Source organism: Eumetopias jubatus, unplaced genomic scaffold (assembly GCF_037043125.1).
Source record: "Eumetopias jubatus isolate StellerSeaLion01/CBP00866 unplaced genomic scaffold, mEumJub1_p1.0 scaffold_8, whole genome shotgun sequence".
Taxonomy (NCBI): Eukaryota; Metazoa; Chordata; class Mammalia; order Carnivora; family Otariidae; genus Eumetopias; species Eumetopias jubatus.
The window spans coordinates 115414989-115438351 of NW_028274814.1; the positions used below are offsets into that span (position 1 = coordinate 115414989).

General features: G+C 38.7%; 1 protein-coding gene and 1 long non-coding RNA gene across 2 annotated transcripts in view; one reads left to right on the top strand and one right to left on the bottom strand.

Annotated features, from left to right (window-relative positions):
• Nucleotides 1-647: 647 nt before the first annotated feature.
• On the top strand, nt 648-3334 carry LOC114211048 (uncharacterized). The gene is made up of 2 exons (XR_003609637.1): nt 648-2094; nt 2387-3334. It is a non-coding gene; the product is annotated as an uncharacterized LOC114211048 (long non-coding RNA).
• A 1208-nt stretch (nt 3335-4542) lies between these two features.
• The window catches only part of UBE2N (ubiquitin conjugating enzyme E2 N), a 35686-nt gene continuing 16865 nt past the window's right edge, over nt 4543-23363 (bottom strand). Inside the window, exons 2-4 of the mRNA XM_028105505.2 lie at nt 6505-6751; nt 6178-6318; nt 4543-5266 (exon numbers count right to left, since the gene is read on the bottom strand). Coding sequence (XP_027961306.1) covers nt 5226-5266; nt 6178-6318; nt 6505-6751 — 429 coding nt within the window. The 3' untranslated portion in view covers nt 4543-5225. The remainder of the gene's footprint in view (nt 5267-6177; nt 6319-6504; nt 6752-23363) is intronic.

Sequence of the window (23363 nt, forward strand, 5' to 3'; positions counted from 1 at the left end):
TATTACAGACTTTGTAAAACTGGCATCAATTTAAATGTTGCACCTGGGATTAAATTATCAATAGATAACGGATACCAAATGTGATGCCACCAAGTGTAAACTTTGATAACACGTTTTAAAAAGAACTATAGAGTATTACCTACTAAAGGTCACTTTTTAAAAAAGGAATCTGGATTTATTTTCTTTAAAAACCTGTATAATTTTAAAATTAATTTTCCAAGAAATTTTCAGTGTGAAAACGTGCAATAATCTCACGTGAAAACGGCTTGATAAATGCTCAATCTGTGCGTACTATCAAAATATGTATGTATAAACAGCAAAGGGGGAAAAGGAAACCTACACCATCTTTGTTATTGTAATAACTAATGTATCACTTTTTAAAGGAGCGGGGAGGAGAAACATTTGGTTCTAATACAAGAGCAGTGAATAATCGCAGCCAAGGGGGTGGGTAACAGCCTACAGGACACACCTTAGACCCCACCTGTCTTTGTACAGCTCACAAACTTAGAACATTTTTTTTTTTACATTTTCAGTGGTTGAAAATATTTTGTGACCTGTGAAAATTAAACTTTTATCATAGCACTACATGTCCAACCATTTGAAATTGTCTATGGATGCTTTCTCACCATCAATGGCAGAGGCAAGTAACGTGGACAGACCCATGGACCACAGAGCCCCAAATATTTACTGTTTTAGAAGGAAAAAAAAAAGATTGTAAGACTTTGGCCCTATTCATTCCCTTAGTTACTCACAGTCCTAATGCTTCCTCCCAAAACAAAGAAACAGCACCAAGTTCAAATCTAGTGCAACCAACCTACCTTACCTAAACTGCTTTTGACAAGTCTTTAGTCTACTCATGAATTTCAGCCAGAATACTTTGTAAACTTGCTAGATTATAATGAGATTTAATTGGGATTTACTAATCTAGATTATGGAACTATTTCAGAAGAGAGTCATATGGTGGGTGAGAATGGATCAGAGTATGTAAAAAAGGAAACCTGCTAGATATTCTCTACAAATGAGGTGAAGGTATCAATCTTTCTAAGACCTGTTTTGTCCCATAGATACAAACGATTAGCAGAGGAAAAATGTAAAAAGCTCCTTAATGAGCACCACAAAATGTATTTTAAATGATGAGATTTCAGTTGTTACTCTGCTAGGAGACAATAAGCAAGGTGGAAATATTCAGGCAATTATTCTGCTTCTACAACCAAATCAGAAACTGAAACAATTTTATCAAGTCCAGTAGAGGCTTGGCTGTGTAGCACTCTACATCCACATAACTCAAATGCCACACCAACAGGCACAGATGAAATGAGACCAACTGAAGTATGGCAAAGATGTTAACTGGGGAGAGGAAGGAGGACAGGCACTCTTCATGTGAAGTTCTACACCTAAAAGGAAAAACCCGTAGCCCAACTCCTAGTTTTGCTGCCAATGAGAACTTACCCAATTTGTAAAAAAGCTGTACCAAAGCTAACCCTTGGAACAAATCCTCCCAATTTCCAACATCAAGAAGAAATGGAAATTAACACAGGGGGCATATAGTTAAGGAAACAAAGTATCACCAGGCTGGGTGGAAGATTACAGATTTTTATTCTTCATATTTCTTTCAAGTTATTACATTCAACATGTTTTGCTTTTGTGATCATTCAATCATTTAAAAAATAAACCCCTGATATAATTCCTTAAACCTAAGCAGCATGCCAAATAGCTAAATGTTACCCCAGCCCAAAAATAATTATTCCAATGAGATATTACATTTTTCTTAAATCGACTGATAAATTAGCTGCCCTATAATCATGGCATTTAATTATTTGTTTTTTGGCCAGCTTTTCCAAATAAGGCTAACTTTTTAAAACCTTTGCTACTGCAACTAACAAACAGTGATATGGCTAGAATAGCCCCCCCCACCAAAAAAAAAAAAAGATTCCTGAACCATCAAATAGAAAAATAAAGACAATTTCTCTCATTCCTAGGACACCAACAGTTCCATCTCGCTAATGTTATGTTTATGGTGTCTTGCAGGATACTAGATTTCCTCCAGTACTCTCCTTGAACAGTGCTAAACCACAGCACCTGTGGCTTGTTTAAGTAAGTTTGTATTTAAGCTTATTTTTAGATGCTTTCTAAATTTTGTATTAAAGTATGTTCTTGGTCTAGAGCAGGGTTTAAGTTCTACACACTGCGGACCTACGACCTTATGAGGCAGAACCAAGAATAGTAACTAGTGTGGAAACAAATCAAAGTATACTACAACAAAACAGAAAATCAAGTAACTTTATAAAGCTCCTGTCAATGCCTCAGATTTCAGAGAAGCTCCTAATGGGCAGAAGAGATTCTCAAGAAGCCACTTACATATTCGGATTCTTTTCCTCTCCCCCAGGGCTTTGCACATGGTGTTCCTCCAGCTTAGAGGTGTTCATCTGGCTGGAATCCAGAAGAGCAGCCCTTCCCAAGTACTTCCTTCCCTTCTCCAGGACAGAGTTGCAACTGCAGTTTGTCTGTGCCCCTCCCCCATTAGGGCCACAGGAAAAGCCGCATGCCAATCTCGTTCACTTAATCATCCCCAAGTGGTAGTGTTGGGTACATAGAATACTTTTGTCAAATTCACTGTTCCCTTAAGCTTAGGAGTTACAAAATCAAAGACCTACAAAGGAAGAGGACTACATAAAGGAGCAAGCGGGCCTGGAAGGGGACTCGAGCCAAGCAGAGTCCCTGAACGAGGAGAGATGCACTCTTATCTGGAGGCTGCTTCCTCCCGGAAGGTGAAGGGTGCTATGCACAATCGCTGGGCATGGCTGCAGTTGCCAGATCTTCACATCATTCAAGTTACCAGAATTTGGGATTTTTTTGTCATGTGAATCTCCTGATTTTTTAAAAGGTTGGCACTGAATTCAGAATGTTTTAACCAACCACACTGTGTGGGCCAAGGAAAAGGCCCAAAAGCCAGAGGTAGCTGCCAGTTTTTGAAATCTATCGTGGCCTCTCCCAGAGCTCCTTTAATCCTAAACAAGTTCAATCACCAAACTGGCTCATTTCATCCCACTGGTGGTGAAAGAGTCATCAAAACAATGGGGGCTCTTAACAAAATTACAAAGGAAAAAACAGAATGCCATAAAATCAGGAATTCATATATCTGAAACAAAAACAGTGAATTATTCCACTTCAGGACTTCTAGAATTCAAATCAGTAGGCATGAGTCCTATTCTAGACATATTCTGTGGTACAATCAATTTAAATCTGGAATTTTAGGACTTATAAATCACTATGTGATACTAGCTATCATCACGAGTACTGCCACCTGCACTAAATAAAGCTCATCTCTACAGAACTGCTTGTGTTCATTTTGGCCCCAGAATGCAATTCAGTTTCCTTAATTGCAAAACACCCTCTACAGCACAAGAATTGTTATAAATGTCAACTGCTCTTAAGAGCTTTAAATTTACAACGTTAAGGTTACGAACAATTTTATTCTGAATTAAACTAACATTTGTTTCCAAGCAATGCATTTATTTGGAAGGATACCAGTTACCAGTCATCGAAAACTTTCGTATGTTGAAAATGTAATTTTAATAGATAATTCTTCATCTTACATAGGAGCACAGTAAAATACACCACATTCTGAAGAAACTCCAGAAGTTATGAGAATCAAGAGTGGGGCAAATTCAGACGGGCTACAATATCCATTACCTTAAATTGTGAGAGACAAAGGTTCCAACCTGCGGGTTAACATTTACATACTCAGGACTGGCTACACTGATGACTTACAAAGAACAAGGACAGGGAATTCGATATGGAGAAGGGTGGGAAAGAACAGTTTTTTGAGGGGAGCAACTCTGTCAATGCAGAAAAAATTACTGAATATCACAACAGGAGCTCCCATAGCAAATACTGAAGGATGAAAGAATCATTACTGAGGATCTGATACTCTCAAAGGAAGAAACCTTTCATTATGACACTTAACGCAAGGTGGCTGCTTGAGATCTGCTCATCAGGTCTATAAGGAAGCCTCATAAATGCCTCAGCAACCCCAAATGATTATCAGATTGGTGTTTCCTAGTAGCACATACCAGTGGTTACACAGGAAGTTTCCAGACAAGAACTAAGAAAAAGGTCATATCCCAAATGCCAGACACAAACAAATGTGGCACAACATGTGAGTCCTACACAGTCACAACTGCCGCTTTGCTGTGACTCTCCTGTACAGTAAGTTTCAAACATCATGGCAAGACACCTATGATCATCTAATCAGACAACACAAACACATTTATTCAAATTTCTAGGAGGTAAAAAAAATATCAAATACCAATGCTTTATGCATGCTCAGGGCCAGCTTATAAATACTCCGTTCAGTGACATCTTAACACAAGTTTGCATCAGGGAAAAGAAACTGGCAAAATCCACCTCCTGCCGAATCAACTTGTCAGATGGTGAAGACCAAAAGAGAATGTTCCATCAGTTTTAATTTTTAAATACGATTGTCACATTGGGAAAATGAAATAAACACAGTAAAATAAACTGTACAAAGGCAAAGTAGAATAACAAAAAATATTTTACTAAAACATAAGATTTACAGAAGTTTCCAGACAAGCCATACAAAATGGTCACAAGCTTTTTCTTGAAGGAAGGATTCTACACTTGACAGCAAGTCACAATGGTATTAGTGAGGGCTGTGATGTTTGTTTAATGTTCCCATTTTGGTTCAAACAATCAAGCTTGTCCATCTACAGCGTCTAAATAAAGTTAGACTTGGCTAGAGAGCATATTCTAAAGAACTGGTTAGCTGCTTTTAACCAATGCAATTAGATCACCATAAAAGGGGGGAAAGGAGCCCAAAAAATTAAAATAAAACTACCTCTCCCCCTCAAAAAAAGTAATAAAGAAAAACACCCACACCCCTGCAGCTAACCCTGACAACTACCTTCATTCACAGTGCTTTATACTCAAACCATGATGGGGAAATGAATAAAAGCAGAGAAGGGCCACTGCTTTTAAACGTTTCACAACAATCCGGATGGTACTTCTAGCCTCTGCTCATGCTTTACAACAGTGAATCAGGACAAGACATAGGTTTGCTAATGTGCATTTAATCACCAAAGGACTGAAGATGTCTGGGCTTTTATTCTGTAATGTTTCTAAGACTGTGTCCATTAAATGCAAACAAAAAAGGAAGAAGTCTTGGCAGAACAGGAGAACAGGAGAACTTGATGATCAGATCGATTTTAAATATTATTCATGGCATATAGCCTAGTCCATGCTCTAGCTGTAGACAAAAACAAACGTGCAATTATTATTTTACTTAGTTCAATACGTTACTCTCCAAACTCTGTAAAAATAAAGCAGTATTCTGTTAAATTCATGCCATTTTCTATCATCTGGATCAGACAGAAAGACTGTGTGCATATCTAATTACCAAAACACTACAACGGAATCCAGAAGTTCTACAAAATTCAGCAGGATGAAAAGAGTTGTCTCCTTTTGTCTCCTTCATTTCTAGACATGCTCTCCACTAATTTTGTTAAAATCTGTAACAAGAAGAATCCTACTGATCTCAAACTCCCTAGCTATAAACTGACATAGTTTTATTGATCAGATGAATTACAAAAGCAGCTCAAAAGAGTTCAAAAGTTTTCTAGTATATTCATGTACTGCTAAATGAATGGTACACACCAAATATTTGATAAACCAGGTAGTACAGGTTATAGAAGAGTTGAAGAGCTCCCAATTATAGGTTGTCTTTACATCTGGGGGTTATGAAGCAGGCCCTAAGTTGGAACTTAAACATCTGTTGTTAAGAGGTGTTTACATATTAGAAACAGGATCTGACTTACTCCTCTTAATATATTTTTTCTTTTTGTTGAGACTCGAAAAAAAGTTTTTTAAAAAGGTAGTATAGGGCGCCTGAGTGGCTCAGATGGTTAAGCGTCTGCCTTCAGCTTGTGTCATGATCCCAGGGTGCTGGGATCGAGACCCACATTGGGCTCCTGGCTCAGCAGGGAGCCTGCTTCTCCTTCTCCCTCTGCCTGCCTTCTCCCCCTGCTCATGCTCTCTCTATCTCAAACGAATAAATAAAATCTTTAAAAAATAAATAAATAAATAAATAAAAATTATAAAGGTAGTATATGTTTGTTTTAAAAAGTGGAAGTGGTGTGAAGGAGAATGGATATTAAATACCTGTTTCTATGGCTTGGGCTTCGTTGGTCTTCCACTGCTCCGCTACATCATTTGCTAATGGATCATCTGGATTGGGAGCACTTAACAAAGCCTGGATCGATAGCAGAACTGTGCGGATCTGCAGTGCTGGGGACCACTTATCTATGAAGGCAACAGGCCCAGAATGACCAGCATGAAACAACAGCCCCAGAACTCCTGCATTGCATTCCCACAGACCTTTGTGGTCTTTATATAAGGCAAGATTACAATGTTCAAATTCTCAATATGGAATGCTTAAGAGAAAAAGGAGAAATCTTAATAGCATATATTAATAAAGGTAACACTTACCTTTCAAAATATCTAAACATATTCTTCCCAACTTGTCTACATTAGGATGATAAATTTTGGTCATGAAACGTACTTTAGGGGCTGCCATCGGGTATTCTTCTGGTAGGAATAGTTCAAGCTTAAAAGTCCCTCCCTCAAAGGGGGAATCCTGGGGGCCAGCAATGACCACATGAAAATAACGGGCGTTGCTCTCATCTGGTTCTGCTTTAATGCCAGGAACTGGTTCTGCCAGCAAACGCTGGGTTTCCTACAACAGAAAAACATGATACATTTATGAAACAAATGTCACTTTGCTAAACACCAACTTAAAAGACTATTTACATAATCCCAATCACCTGAATGCAACTGCAAGTGAATACTGATGACATACACTGCAACTACAAATGTCTGAAAATATGCTGATAATAAAAATTAGGCTAATGAAACTGATTTTATACTAAGGAGAGAAGTGAGGAGAGAGGAGGGGAGAGAGAAGAGAAAAAAGAAAAGAACACTGGGATTATCACATAGGTAAAGGCAACTTACTCTGTTTAAACTCTACCAAAACCTTTAAAAAGTAAAATTAGGGGCGCCTGGCTGGCTCAGTTAGCAGAGCATGCAACCCTTGGTCTTAGTGTTGTGAGTTCCAGCTGCACGTTTGTGGAGATTACTTGAAAATAAAGTTTTCTAATTAATTAATTTTTTAAAAAGTAAAATTAGTTCTAAAAGTCACTGAAAATCTGAACGTAGGAGGGAGGGCCAAGTGCCTAGCCACCTAAACAGGGCTAGAGAACTATATACAACCTTGACACCAAACACTTTAATGCTGCTCTCCAACAATCATTAGGTTCTCTTTCCCATCTTTCTCCCTCTCTCCTAAATAACTATAACACTCTTCCCTCTCTCTTCAAACCTCCAGTATCTCTATCCTCACCCTCACTTTTGGCTGATGACTCTGCTTTTTATTTCACGAGAAAACAGACATGCTTCCCACTGTAGCATTTGTACACCCACCTTCAACTGTGTACCCACGTGCTTTGCCTGTCCTCCTGTCACTGTGGAGGAAATGGCCATCACTCTTGGCTAAGACTGACCTCTTCTCTAAAGCACTAGATCTCATCTCCTTCTCACCTATCCACGGACATTGCCCTAGCATCGCTTTCGAAACTCTCCTGAATCATCAGTTCCCGCCTTCATTGGATCTTTCCCCAAACTGTATAAATTTGCTATAATTTCTCCCAGTAAGAGGAGAAAATAACCTTGACCTCACTCTCCCCCCACCCCCACCAGCTAATGCCCCACTGCTCTGCTGCTCTTTCAAAGTAATCTATACTTGATTGTCTCCAATTTTCCTCCTCCCTCCTATCTTGAACACAACTCTCCAATCAGGGTCTATCCACTAACCTGTCTGTTGAGGTCACCAGTGAGTCCCACACAGTTAAATTAAATGGCCAATGTTTAATCTTCATCTTATTTGACCTAAATGTAACATCTTACCCAGCTGGTCTGCCCTCCTTGCCAAACACCACCCAGCTTCCTGTAGCCAAGCTCTCCTGATTCTCTTCTACTTGTCTGGCTGCAACCTCCTTGCTGGTTCCCTCCCTGACTCCCCAACACTGAAGTGCGCCAAGGCTTTGTCCTAGGGCTTATCTACACTCTTCCATAGTGATCCCATATTATCCAATGAATCTAAATCCTAAATACACCCTGTGTATGATGTCTCCCCAAATTCATATACAGCATAGATCTCTCCCCTATATCACGCCTCTTTTAACCATAACCACCTGTTCAACAGCTCCTCTTGAGTATCTTAATAAGCATCCCAAACTTTGCATGACTTCCCCCACCTTCAACCTGCTCTTCCCTCAAAGCCTTCTTCACCATCAAGCCATCCTTCCAACTGATGAAATCTTTTCCTTCATACCCCACCATATCTAACCTGGTTGGCATATTTTGTTCGCTTGAATTTCAAAATCTACTGGACTGCTTCTTACCACCCTGTGGCTACACTTCTAATCCAAGCCACGATCAGCTCTCGGCTGGCATACTGCAATAGCCTAACTTTGTTCTTCTTGCTGCTGACCTTGTTCCCCACTCCCTCCTGGGTCTGTGTTTCATGGATCTTTCAAAGTCCTTATTATGGCCCCCCAAGAAGAGGCTTTATATGATCCCCTCACTCTGGCTATTCTTAACTCATCTTCAGCTATGTTTCCCCCAATACTCACACCCTGGCACTTTGCTCCAGCCAGATTAGCGGCTTGGTAATTTTCCAACCTGCCAGGCATACTCCTCCCTCAAAAGCTTTGCCCTCGCTTTTTTCCCCCTGAAATTTCTATCTGGTTTGCTCCCTCAGAGCTCCTAAGATCTTCATTCAAATGTGTTTTCTCAGTAAGGCCTCAATAATTGAAACTGCAAAAGCCCATTTCCACCCTATCCCACACCCTTACTATCCCCGTTCCCCTAATTTTATCTCCACAGCACTACTAACATATTACATATCTCACTTATTTTGTTCAGAATGGAAGCTCCATAAAAGGAGATTTGTGCCTGTTTTATTTACTGCTATATCCTCAGCATTTGGAACAGTGCCTGGCACCACAGATGTTCAATAAATACTTGCTAAATTATGAATCTATTTGATGTTACAAAGAACAAGGAATAAACTATCAGAATTGCATCTTTAACATTAAAGCAGTGTTATTCAAAGCAGGATGTGCACATCACAGGAGGAAAACAAAACGATCCATTCAGGCATGGGAAGAAAGAATCTAACTTCTATTTATAAACTTACTTTTAGCCAAAAATAGTTAACACTCAATAAAAGAAACTGACAATACCATGTGTAATTTTATATATTAGTAATATATTTTCAACATTTTGAATAGGCATGTACAGTCGAAGTTTTAGAACACTGCTATATCTAAAGTTTCAGATATGAAGAGCAATGAGAATACTGTATTTACACTGCCTTCACTTAAGAAAAATCCTATACCAGGGTGCCTGGGTGGCTCAAATGGTTAAGCATCTGCCTTAGGCTCCAGTCATGACCCCAGGGTCCTGGGATCAAGCCCCACATTGGGCTCCTGGCTCAGCAGGGAGCCTGCCTCTCTCCTTCTCCCTCTGCCTCTCCCTGCTCATGCTCTCTTATCTCTGTGTCTCAAATGAATAAATAAAATCTTTAAAAAAAAAGGGGGGGGAAGAAAAATCCTACACCTTACACCATTTCATTCTACAGCCTATAGGGCACATACTGAAAGAGATTTCTCCGTCATATACTGAAATAATCCTAAGATGCAGATAAAAAATTAAACCCTTTTGCAAACTGTGTTAAACCCACAGCCATTTAAAGTAATGCCTTTAGTACTTTAATTAGAGACTAGTTTTTTTGCTTTGTTTTAATCGTGGCAATGCAAGGGCAAATGAGAAACTGAAATGCTATAAACTACTTTCAGCAAAATGTTCTTTAGGTTCAAAGTAAAACATTTTTAGAGCATTAAAAATCCTCAAGAAGAGGGGCACCCGGGTGGCTCAGTTGATTGTCTGCCTTCAGCTTGGGTCTCTGGGATCCAGGCCCGCATTGGGCTCCGTCTGCTTCTTCCTCTCTCTCTGCCCCTCCCTACCCGCAGTGTGTGTGTGCTCTCTTGCGCTCAAGCTCTCTCTTCCTCTCTCAAATAAATAAAATCTCAAAAAAAAAAAAAAAATCTCAAGAGGCAATAATGAAGCACCCCACTGTGGAAAGTCCTCCAACATGGAATTAGAACAAAAGAGGCCAGGCTTCATTTTTAGCAATCAATCAAGATAGCAAAGATCAACAGTAAGAGTAAAGGAATGAGAAAAAAACTAGATGGTAAAATTCCTTGAATTCTGACCTCTCCTCACCTCCATCCTCCTTTTGTTTTGCCCCAGGTCTTCCTATTTTTAGAAATCCATAAGGAGGGAGACTGGGAAAAAAAGGAAAGGCTGGGGTCTAAGAGCCCCAAAATCCCACTCCCTGGTTACACAAAGTAGTAGCAGCTCTATTCAAGGCTATAGAAAGCTGCCAGAAGAGCCTCCAAGATCTTATCCCAAAATAGCCTCAAAATTACTCTTAGAACACATTGTCAGAGATTCAGCATTCCTTCCTCATCTTCAGTTCCTCCTCAAAATAAGAGTCTTTCTAAAGAATGTACATATTAAGCATATCACATGGCCTGATCAATTATAAGATTTAATCAGAACACATTCTAGCATAAGCTTTTAAGTGTGGAAAACCTTTTTAAACAGTTTTTATATGCTCTCAAGTTCTCATGGATTTTGATATAATGAACAGATGCATAATTATTTGACTACATGGCACTGATTTCCCAAACCCGTAACATAAATTATGGGAGGAAAAAAGAATAAAATCCAAACCAAATGGAACAAGTCTCACCCACAGAACTTGGGAGTCAATTTTTTTCCCGAAAAAGGCAAAAGTGGGTAGGAAATAAAATCCTTCCTGCTACTCCTCACACATAAGATTAACTATGGAACACCTAGTTTTATATTATTCTTCGGTAGAAAGACAGTGAAGTACAGTGTGATTTCTTGAAGTCTAGAAGTAACGGGTTCAAATTCCTACTGCACTGCTTACTTAACTATTACTTTTGAGCAAATAATTTACACTGCTCTGAGTCTCAGCTGACTTATCTGTATCATAATTAAGATTGCCTCTCATGCAGAGTTGCTATGAAGATCGAGATAATACTGCAGAAAGACTTAACAAATGAGATCACATAGGAAGGCCATAGCCATATACAACCAACTCAAAAAGAATTAAGAACAAAGCACAATAACAAATTTTAAAGATTTATTAAATAACAGTATTTGTTTTTAAAGAAAACAGAATAACCATTAGTTTCATTATGATCCTACTTGTTTAAAAGCAATCCTCCGACCCAGTCCCAGGTAGAACTGAGTTTAGGCCATACAGAGCAAAAAGCACTGTAGACTATTTAGGGAATGAGTTACTAAAAAGCAGAAAAGGAATTACATAAAAATAGAGTATGAATTTAAGTGGCAATAAGATTAAGTCTAAGAAAACTATCTCATCTTACAGAGTGAGTGTAATAGTTCATGTTATAAATACCTTAAAATGGAAGTAAATAACATCAAATTGATCTGGTCATCAATACATCTACAAGCAAATTCCAGGATTATACCACAGTAAACTGCAGCACTTGACAGTTTGTCAACTAAATGCCATTAACGAGGTCTTGTCCCACTTTAAAGTTCAGGAACAACCTGTGCTCACTATGAAGCAATGTGAGGTCTTATTATACATTTTTTAAGGCAATGAATGAATTATGTACAGTAAAATTTTAGGTAATAAACAGTATCTTAGAAAAAGAGTGGAAGGGGCGCCTGGTGGCTCAGTCGGTTAAGCGTCTTGATTTTGGTTCAGGTCATGATCTCAGGGTCCAGAGATCTAGCCTCAGGTCAGACTCCATGCTCAGAAGGGAGTCTGCTTGAGATTCTCTCTCCCTCTGGCCCTCCCCCGCTGAAAGAAAGAAAGGGAGGGAGGGAGGGAGGAAAAGAGTGGCAATTTGCATATGAGAAAAATTGATACATAATAACTTTCTATATACACCTCCAACATATATCTACAGCAATTAGGTTTTTCCCTATTTAGAATATTCTCTGGTGACACCTGGGTGGCACAGTCAGCTAAGTGCCTGACTTTTGGTTTCAGTTCAGGTCATGATCTCAGGGTCATGATATCCCTGGCTCCATCAGCACTCAGCACAGTCTGCTTAAGACTCTCTTTCCCTCTCCCTCTGCCCGTCACCACACCCTCTCTCACTCTATAAAATTAAAAAAGAATATTCTCCGAAACACAAAAATGCAATGTATTACTAATAATGTCAATTGTGGATCTTTTAGATCATCTCACCCAAGAGCCATCTGACTATACTTGATAACACTATCAATTTTTTTGTCACAATTTGTCTTATCAAACTGAGAGATGCCTCAATGATGTCTACTCTGTCTACTCCAACCTCTGTTAACTACATCTATAAGCAATTTTAAAATATTAACAAACAGGGGGGCTCCTTTTTTGGGATTATTGATAAAGCAAAAGCCTATTTTTCAATTGTAAGCTACTTTAAGGGTATCTACAACTTCACCATCTACAGTAAGTGGGCATTAAAAAAAATGTTAACCAACATTTTTGAGTGTCATGCCCCCAACAATTTATCCATGAGCCATGTCATTTTTACTGCACAATTTTGGTCAACACAATGAATTTTAGGAACGCATAGATCTCATTATAATAGAACGGACCATATTTATTCTGGCTGGGATTAGAAACAGAGCCAAAATTGTGCTCAATTTCCCCACTACACCACTTCCTTACAAATCGTAAGGCCAGCCAGAGGTGCGTACAGCATGATAAAAATGGTTGATGAATATTTTCTCTACAGCAGTGCTGCCCAACAGAAATACGAGCTGCAAATACTAAATTTTCCACTAGCCACATTAAAAAGTAAAAACAGTTAAAATTAATATTTTATTTAACAATATATTCAAATAGCATCATTTCAACATGTAATCAATATAAAAATTAATATTTATAATCTTTTCTCATACAAAGTCTTCAAAATCCAGTAATTTATACTTACAACACATATCAACTCAAACTAGCCACACTGCAACTGCTCAATAGCCACCTGGGGCTAGTAGCTACCATACAGGACAGTGAAACACAATACTGTTATAATGTTACTTACAGGTTATGAAAATAATTTATTCATATAGTGATTAAAATCTGGTAGAGAAACTTAAAAGTATTACTTTTCCCCCCCTCAAAAAATTCTATACGAACAGTAATGTCGGAACATCTCAATCACTAATAATAGGAATGTGGGTGTTATTGTTTGTTACAGTCACAAGATTGTGTTAGAAAATAATGATTTGTAGCCATTTCAAAAAAGCATAGCATGGACAAAAATTAACTGAAACAAGACAACTGCATTAAGAAATAAGAGTTAATCCCCCAGGAATAAATTTAATTTTTACGGTCCACACCACCCCCTAGTGGACGAAAGACATCACTTACTTATTTCAACCCCTTTTCTTCACAAACGGCTCAATTATTTTACCCTAATTCACTAAGTTTTTAAAAAATGTTTACCCTACAGTCAGATGAGAATAATGATCCTCAAGGCACACCCTCCACCTTCTTTTTCTCCCTCTACTCCCACACACATAAACCTCACAATTTCCTTCTCTGAAAAGAAGGAAAAATGGAAGGAGCCCTTTCAAAGGCTCTAGGTACCAAGGACTAAATCTTAAGATTTTAGACCAAGGTATCTCTTTAATGAAAAGCTTTATTTCCAGTTGGACTGATAAGTAGTAAGAAAGTAAAGCTGACCCATGAACAAGAGAGGAGTTAGGGGAACCAACCAGCAGAGTGAATATGTAACTTTTAACCCCCCCTAAAACTTAACTACTAATAGCCTACTGTTGACCAGAAGCCTTACCTGTAAGTCAATTAATACATATTTTATGTATATATTATATGCTGTATTCTTACAATAAAGTAAGCTAGAGAAAAGAACATGTTAAGAAAATGAGGGGCACCTGGGTGGCTCAGTCAGTTAAGCATCTGCCTTCAGCTCAGGTCATGATCTCCGGGTCTTAGGATGGAGCCTCAAGTCTGGCTCCCTACTCAGCAGGAAGTCCGCTTCTTCCCCTCCCTCTGCCCCCGCTTGTGCATGCTCTCTCAAATAAATAAAAATCTTAAAAAAAAAAAAAAAAGAATCATAAGGAAGAGAAAATACATTTAATATCTGTACTGCATTTATCAAAACAAAAAAATCCACGTACAAGTGGACTCATGTATAAGCGGACCAGCGAGTACAGTTCAAACCCGTGTTAAGGGTCAATTGTACTCTGTATTCCCCTTGGAGTAATACCCAAGAGATGGAATGGAATGACCTGGGCTAGAAATCTCTAGCTTTTTTCTCTCAAGCCAAGACCGAATCAGTACTTCTGTTAAGGTCAGTGAAAAGGAAAAGAGACTTGGAAGCCAGGGAAGGACTTTTGAAAAGCTAAATCTAATCAACTTGTTTCTCAGGTCTGAATTAGTCTGGAAGCATCTCCCCTGTAGTTCCAGTTTCCTGGACATTAACACCACTCCTCTTATTACAGCTAGGACAGTAACTATTTGAAGATGAGAACTCCAGCTAGCAAATGGTGGTGATGATGTGCTAAATAAATACATGCTTGTTCAATGAATAAATGCATGTGTGCTTAGGCACCAGACAGAGCTGATAAGAAGAATTACAATACTTACTGTGTTAGTAGTTGGTAACTTCCACCCCAGGAATGGCATTTAAAATTATTCCGATCACTGACAACAAACAAAAATCTGAAAATCCTACTAACAAAGTGTGCCTCCAACAGGGAAAACCATTAAGCTGAATTCCTTGTCTACCACCCCCAAATTCTTTTGTTCCACTAAACACATCAGGTTATACTGCAGTCTGTGTTTCTTTTCCTGCCCCTACTAGTCTGTAAATAAAATAAGGGCAGGGACTCTATGCAATTATTAAAGCACTGTGCCCAGATACACAGAAAATCGATAAAAAATCAAGTAACAATAACTGTGCCAAATAGTGACTTAAGTGCGCTACATGTATTATTAACTCAATCTTCACACCCATTTTACAAATGAGGGAAATGAGAAACTAAGACTAACCACTTACATTATAACCAAAGCTAGCAAGTGGCAGAGCCAAGACTGAAATCCAGGTAATTGGCCTCTACTCAGTCTGGCTTCAGAGCCTGATTTCTTAATCTCAATGACCTATAGAAAGACAATTAACAATTTGAACAGTAGGGGCGCCTGGGTGGCTCAGTCATTAAGCGTCTGCCTTCTACTCAGGTCATGATCCCGGGGTCCTGGGATAGAGCCCTGCACCGGACTCCCTGCTCCGCGGGAAGCCTGCTTCTCCTTCTCCCACTCTCCCTGCTTGTGTTCCTGCTTTCGCTCTCTCTCTGTCAAATAAATAAATAAAATCTTAAAAAAAAAAAATTTGAACAGAAAATCTCAAATGTTTGGCAGGATAGTAAATAGCACAGAAGTTAAGGAAGGGCTATTTTCAGTCCTTCATAATCATGAAAAAGTGCTTCATCAAAGGGGTAAATTACTTTAAGCCATAATGTCATTTTTCTTTTTTTCCCTTGGGACTAGCAATTGAAAAAGTATACAGTCTTAGTAACATAAATGAAATTGAAAAAACTCTGCTTTATTTGATAGAAAAATTGGTATATGTCATTTTGACCTGGAATTATCCATTATATGGTAAGCCACTTTGCCTATCTCTGTTATTACATGAAACCACTATGCTCTGAAATGTTGTGACTCTGAAATATGAATTTACTAACAAATGTTTATTTATTTTGTACATGACACTGTGGTATCAACTGATTCAAAGGAAAAATAAAAAATAGTCCCTCTGTCCCCCAAGAATTTATTTCACTGAGTATAAAGTACATATAAAAGTCAGTTTTTTGGGGCACTTGGGTTGGCTCAGATGGTTAAGCGTCTGCCTTAGGCTCAGGTCATGATCTCCAGGTCCTGGAATCAAGAGCCCCACATCAGGTACCCAGCTCAGCAGGGAGTCTGCTTCTCCTTCTCCTTCTGCCTCTGCCTCTGCCTCTTCCCCTGCTTGTGTTCTCTCTCTATCTCTAATGAATTTAAAAAAAAAAAAATTACCTTCAAGATAGTTTAAAAAAAAAGTTTTTGAAAGATGCGTTTTCAAATGGGGTATGTCAAGGTCTTAGAGAAGGTACAGGTGTGATTAGGGATACTAATCTACAGGAACAAAAGGACTAGACTGGGAGCACATTATGTTCTTGCTTATTTCTAAAGACATTTCAAAAGTTTTCTGGAAAGATAACTTTACATCATCTTTTTTGTTTTTTTAAAAGATTTCTAAATATTGGCATCACAGCTGAAGACAATGTCAATTACTCCTTCATAAAACACTCATGAAATTCTTGATGGTAAAAATGTCCTCTGAGGGGCGCCTGGGTGGCTCAGTCATTAAGCGTCTGCCTTCGGCTCAGGTCATGATCCCAGGACCCCGTGTTGGGCTCCCTGCTCAGTGGGAAGCCTGCTTCTCCCTCTCCCAGTCCCCCTGTTTGTGTACCCTCTCTGTGTCTCCCTCTGTCAAATAAATAAAATCTTAAAAAAAAAAAGTCCTTTGAATGCCCAGCACTATACTAGTAGACTCATGGGTAACATCTCCATTTTTTTTCTTGGTTTCTGATTTGATGGATAATATAAACACTTCATTGCCTGGACTTTCTTTAGCACCAGCTCAAAAATTTAATATATGCCTTTACTCATCTGAATAACGTAACTGTCCTTCGGTCTTAATGAATTCTGTGTCTTAGGAATGATGTCTTGGAACTCTGAATGAAGAGACTATCTAGCTTAGTAACACACTTCACTGAGATTGCCACTATTTATAATAAGGACCTTAAGGCACCGTTAGCAAACCCATCAAAAAGCATTTTTAAAAAACTTGCATACTTTAGATTCTGGGAAGAAGTATATAATTTAGTAGGTGGGGGAGGGAAGGTCTTCTGTATTCATCCTGAATGAAAAGGCAAGTTTTTAATTTCCTGTTTCTTTATAGTGAAAACAAAATTGTGAGTGATGCCTTAGCAAAAACCAGTGAACTTGTAGTTTAAAAAAAAATTCAGCATTTAAGTTAGAAATGATCTAGATTGTGGGTTTCTTTCTTAAAATTTCAACTGGTTGAAGTTGATAATTCATTTTAAGGCCTTTATGTGCAATTTCAGCCATTTATCTACACATTTGTCTATAACTGAACAACAGTAAAATTCCCCCATTCATTCATACCTTCCCTCCCCTTCCTTAGTATAATACTGGAATTAGGAGCTTAAGAATGTGAAAGTTTAAAGTAACCCTTGTTTGAAAACAGAAAAAAGTTATCCATAGTCACACAGGATTATGTCTGGCAGCATAAGAAAAATGAGGTTCATAGTAGATGTTCGTCATTCCTTTAGACCACCTGACAGGCAGAACAGCCTTGTTGGGGAATAATACCCCCCAACCTTTATGGATCCCCACCTCCCTCAATAGAAGCTTTAGTCTTAGAAAATTTTCTCTCTACTAAGCATGTGAGACCTAGGCTCACGCAAAACCTGTGCATCAAAGCTAAAATACAACAGAAGGATCCATTCTGGAGATAATAGCAGTAGTTACCTCTAGACAGCAACGGAAGAGGTTCTAGTGTAGCAGTCTGTACTTGGTATCAGCAATCAAACTGCAGAGTACGAGGCACACAATAGTGGCAGTGAAGTCTCCACCATGAAGTGATTATGAGCCTTGTTTCCTGAATGCCTCTTTCTTTGGCACCCCTGAAGATTATGTGAGATACCTAATAACTCAGTAAATACTATTTCTACTTAAACTAGCCAAAGTTGACCTCCATCGCTTGCTAAAAATACAAAGCCTAAACTAGATAGAAAAGAAAGTGAAGAAAAGTTAAGAGTTAATGGACCAGGGGCTGGAGAGATGAAGAGGTTAAGAAACTAAGTATCTCTTTGGGATTAAATGAGGTCAAAGGAGAGCACCAAAGTCAGCTAACCTCTTTATCAAAGAACTTCTATCCAGTTTAACAGCCGTTAAAGAGGGAGCTAATTTCACATTAAAAGAGTTAACTTCCAACTAGACAGCCTGGTGGTACCTCCTAGGGAAAAAACGTGGAGCTAAGACATCTCTATTTAATCCCAATCCTAACTGTACCAATTCGTTATACAATCATTCAAACTCACTTAACCTCCCCAACCATCTAAAATTTAGTCCCTCCAACATTTCCAAGGTTCTCTAGCACTAAAATTGACTGAATATTTTAACATTGGAATGGATGAAATCTTACTGTTATATGCTCCCTTCTACTAAAAGGTCCCCTTTTATAATACTCTTATTGTTTTAAAGATTTATTTGAGAGGGAGCAGGGGGGAAGGGAAGAGGGAGAGAGAGTCCCAAGCAGACTCCATGCTGAGCGCAGAGCTCAACGCAGGGCTTAATCTCAAGATGCTGAGATCATGACCTGAGCTGAAACCAAGAGTAGGGTGCTTAACCAGCTGCACCACCTAGGTACCCCATAATACCCTTTAACACTGTAATTACTGTTCACTATTTCACCCTCGCTGCTGAGGGAAGAGATATTATGGACTGTATCCCTAGCATCTGTGCCAATGCTCAATATCTAAAGAAATTTGTTGCTAATGGTACCTGCTTTTTTCCCCAATTCTTTCCCACCTGGCTCATTAAAGAAAAATACAATATTGACTTAAATAGCTATACTCCTAATAGCCAAAATCTGGTTGACATTTTAGTATGTTTATATTTATTCTGATAAAGACAAAAAGCCCTTTTAAAACAGTTTAATATTTTTATATTTTTTCATTTACTGTGTCAGTGCATCTCACTTTCCTGGTTGTTTTACAGGTAAATTAATCAATATTCCTTGCACAACTATGTGGCATAAACAGACACTGGCCTGCAAGCTACTGGCTACACTGGTACAACTACCATGTACTACTTATTCAATCCTTGATCACTAGTTACTTCAGGTTTCAAATGTGGTAATCACAACAAAATTTAAGCGCTAAATGCCTGAGGTCTCCACTAATAGGAAAGGCCTACACTTATATTAACAGACAAGACAGAAGCAGAGCAGCTGAAATTTTCAGTGAGGCAAACAAAAACAAGTTACAGTTGGTCCAGATTTGCATTCTCAATCCAATTGTGCCACTGACAAAATTTTGTCCAAAATCCAAACCACAGGAAAAAATACTGCATACTAACTCTGAGATAAATCAGGAAGCAATTAGATATTAGGGATTCTGTCTCCCCCAAAATAAGCACCCTTTAAGAAGGCTGCCATACTGCACCGCTCCAAGAGAAGCCCATTCAACATCAGTCTGTATGAATGGCACCCCCTGAAGTTGTACAGTGCAAGATCCCAAATACTTTGGGTTAAAGAATAAAACTTCAGTTTAGCAGCAATACAAATCAACTTTATTATTGTCTAACTCATGGAAAATTGATTATATGGTAATTCTAATAAAATCAAAATGATAATTCCAATAAAATCAGATTATTTACCTCAAACATCCCATTTTCCTACCCACTGTGATAAACGGGCATCCACTGTGCTTTAAAAGAAAATCTGTGCCCTATTTCGATGGTTATGTTTAAGGTTATCCATTTTGTGGAACTAATACATAAATGATGAACACAAGTATACCCACACTGAGAAGAAATCCATTCTTTCCAGATTTACAGTGAAGCAGCATCTTTGCAAAATCAGAAAACAGTAATAACATTATAAGGCTCACTGTATTATGGTAAGCTCTCTTCTCTGCACTCTAACCCTCCCAACCACCTTAGAGCTAGATTAGTGTATTAAACAGATGAAGAAGTAGAGGTCAAGTGGGCTGCACAAGCTAGTACTTGGCACAGCTACAAGTCAAGCCCAGAAAGCCTACCCCCACACTCTGTGCTCCTGCCACACATAACCCACACAGCTCCACACACCCAAAATCTTTTTGCTCTTCAGAATTAGGAAGTAGATCTAAGACATTTAACACACTAAACGTTATTTTGCCCACAAAGCAGCATTTCTACCATTTTGAAAAGTTGATTGTCACGTAAGAGGTAAGCAGCTGAGTAAATGCTACTGACTAAAAAAGCAAGAGTATTACTGGGCAGTATAAGTGCACCTTCTGCACAAAGCTACCCCTTACATACTTTCCTCCCTACTGACTCCCCAGCTACACTGGTCCCTATAGGTCAAGGCCCAGGTGTAGTGTTTGCAGCCCCAACACTGAGCACCACAGAGTGTCTCACACTCCATAAGGGCTGAATGAACACCTAACTACTACTGAAAGAAAAATACAGAGAGGGTAAAGGGGGATTCAAGAACTTTCAAAAATGGTAAGCCCATTTTGGGCTTAACCCAAAATTAAGGTCCCAGAAAGTGGCCATAAATGCCAGGAATACGGGGGGAAAAAAGGGATTTTTTTTTTTAAGTTTTAAACCCAATGTTCATGAACTATTTTATACTTCTGCTCAAAAGCTTTGCCCTTGCCATTCTCCTTACAAGTTGTGCACTGAAGGACCAAACACTAAGCACCAGAGTATCAGGCTTAAGTTTCTTTTGCCCTTTTAGTAGCTTTGATAATCTAAATCATTTTTCTCAAGTTTAATAATGATCATTTGCTAATAAGAACTGGTTGACATATTAAAGATTCAGTCTTGTACCTCAACGTTTTTGGAAGAATTTGAAATGAATCTCATTTTCTTGAGTACTTTGGAGATTTTAATATTTCACACATTATCAGTCTGGTTTGAAAGTTAAATAATCCTTTTTTAAGATTTTATTTATTTGAGAGAGAGCACAAGCTGGGGGAGGGGGAGAGGCAGAGGGAGAAGGAGATGCAGGCTCCCCACTGAGCAGGGAGCCTGATGCGGGGCTTGATCCCAGGACCCCAGTATCATGACCTGGGCCGAAGGCAGACGCTTAACCAACTGAGCCATTCAGGCATCCCAAAAGTTAAATAATCTTAAGAGATCCAGCTGGAGTATATAACTCACTAGATATTTTATTTTTCTGTGATTTTAGGTGATTATTTTGTCCTGTGCCACTGAGCCAGAGAAAGAAATGACCCAGACAACTCAGATTTTAATATAACTGAAATAAGCACAAATTTACATACTGAGGCAGACATATTATATGATAGAGCATCTGTATACAATAGTACTGCGTCAAATTCACCCACTTCATGTGGGACAGCCAGTCTCTGCAACAACATAATATGAATGCTGGACATAGGGCTTGCTAGCAGTGTGAACTAATATGATATGATGTAAAACTGCACCTAAGCAAAAATAACAAAATTTCAAAGATTACAAAAGCTTACAAAATTATAAAATAATTTTATAAAAAGATGTAAATGGTCCAACTGAGTGGTTTCCTTGAGGAAAGTAATTAGATGGCTGAGAGGTGGGCGACACTTCAAGCTGGTATCCTCTTGCTGAATTTTGTAACATGTCCAAGTACTACTTACCAAAAAAAGCAAGAAAAAATGTTTTTAAATAAAATCACAAAAAGGAAATTGGATAAGTATTGTAAGTAACCCTATTTTGAAAGTGACAATGTCTTATTATCAAGACAACCCTTAAAACTCAGAAGTGACAAAGATTTAAAAAAATGCTATTTACTGTTTTGGAAAAAACTGGCTCTCATATACATGGCTGGTGGGATTACAGGCTAACCAAACCTTTAAAATTTCATGTCTTGGAATTTATCCTTAGGAAAAACTGAATGTGTTCAAAAGTACAGCTCCAGAAATAATGGTCACACCAAAGCCTATGAAAATGTATACCACAGAAAAATATCCTATGTAAGTGAAAACACACACTTCAAAACAGTATAATCTTTTGATTAAGTGTTGTGCTGGGATGGAATGTTCTAAATCTTAACAAGATGGTGGTTTCATAGCTGTTGTCAAAACTTAAATGGTATACTTAAAATGGATGCATTACTTGTATGTAAATTATACCTTAATAAAAGGGGGGAAAAAGCGTAGTGTATGTCTTGAGCTTGCTGAGGGCAAGGAGTGGGTCTTAATTTGGGTAGACAGGGCCCCTATTCACCTCAGTATTTGTTGGGATTAAGAGGCAGGAGCTACACTGACCAGGGACTCAGCACTAAACTCTGCAGATGAGAGGTGCTGCAGTGGAGCAATGCAGGAGGGAAGAACCTAGAGGAAAAACACCAAGAGCCAATGAGATGGCTTATGACCATTGGTTGCTAAACTCCTAACTCTCCAATAAATATCCGTAAACTTGCAAAATGCTTGTAACTACGTAGTGGATTCTTTTATGGAAACTGCTCAAAGGGCTGAACTGTGTGTTTGGGTTAAATGCATATACAATCCCAGAACCAGAGACAAAAGAAAACCTCAAAACATTGCTAAATGGCCAAACCCTGAGCAGGACATGGGATTTTCAGAAGCTAATGAATTAGAAAGCTAGATAAATTTAGTTAGAACTGGAATACATCCAAGGTGTAGAGATGACACAAGAATTCATCCTTAAAACTGACCTGGATGTTCACATTGTTGTTTCATTTAAGCCTCAGAACCACCTCCAGAAATGTACACAAGTAGCAGAACATGGACTAGAAGTGCACTGCAGTCCAGGGCTCTTTTACACTTAACAGCTGGTACTTGGAATCCTTAGCCTCCAGCAGCACTTCCCATCTCTACATTCATGTTAGGTGAATGACAGTTATAACTGCAAGGTGTATCTAAGCTAAAAACAGAAAATGTTTCTTAATTTGTTCTAATAGTATATGAAGGAGTGTCCTCAGAACTGAGGCAGTCACCAAGGATAGGGGCAAGGGTAAACTCCTGACACACCATTTGACTGTATCCTCTGCCTACTTTCTTCTCTAACATCCTAGCTTGAATGCACACAGTTCTGGTCTAAGATTTGAGGGTTAGTCCAAAAAAGAGGGGGGAAAAATTCAACTGATTTGGAACAAAGGCATTTATCTATGGTGTATGTTGCTTACTTCAAAAAAATCCTGACAAATGGCGTGTATGTGTGGGGGGGAGGGGTTGTGGTAAGCGGTCCCCTTACCCTAAACTTAGTCAAAACAAAAACATTTTTTTTTAAAGATTTTATTTATTTATTTGACAGAGACACAGTGAGAGAGGGAACACAAGCAGGGGGAGTGGGAGAGGGAGAAGCAGGCCTCCCACGGAGCAGGGAGCCTGATGCGGGGCTCGATCCCAGGACCCTG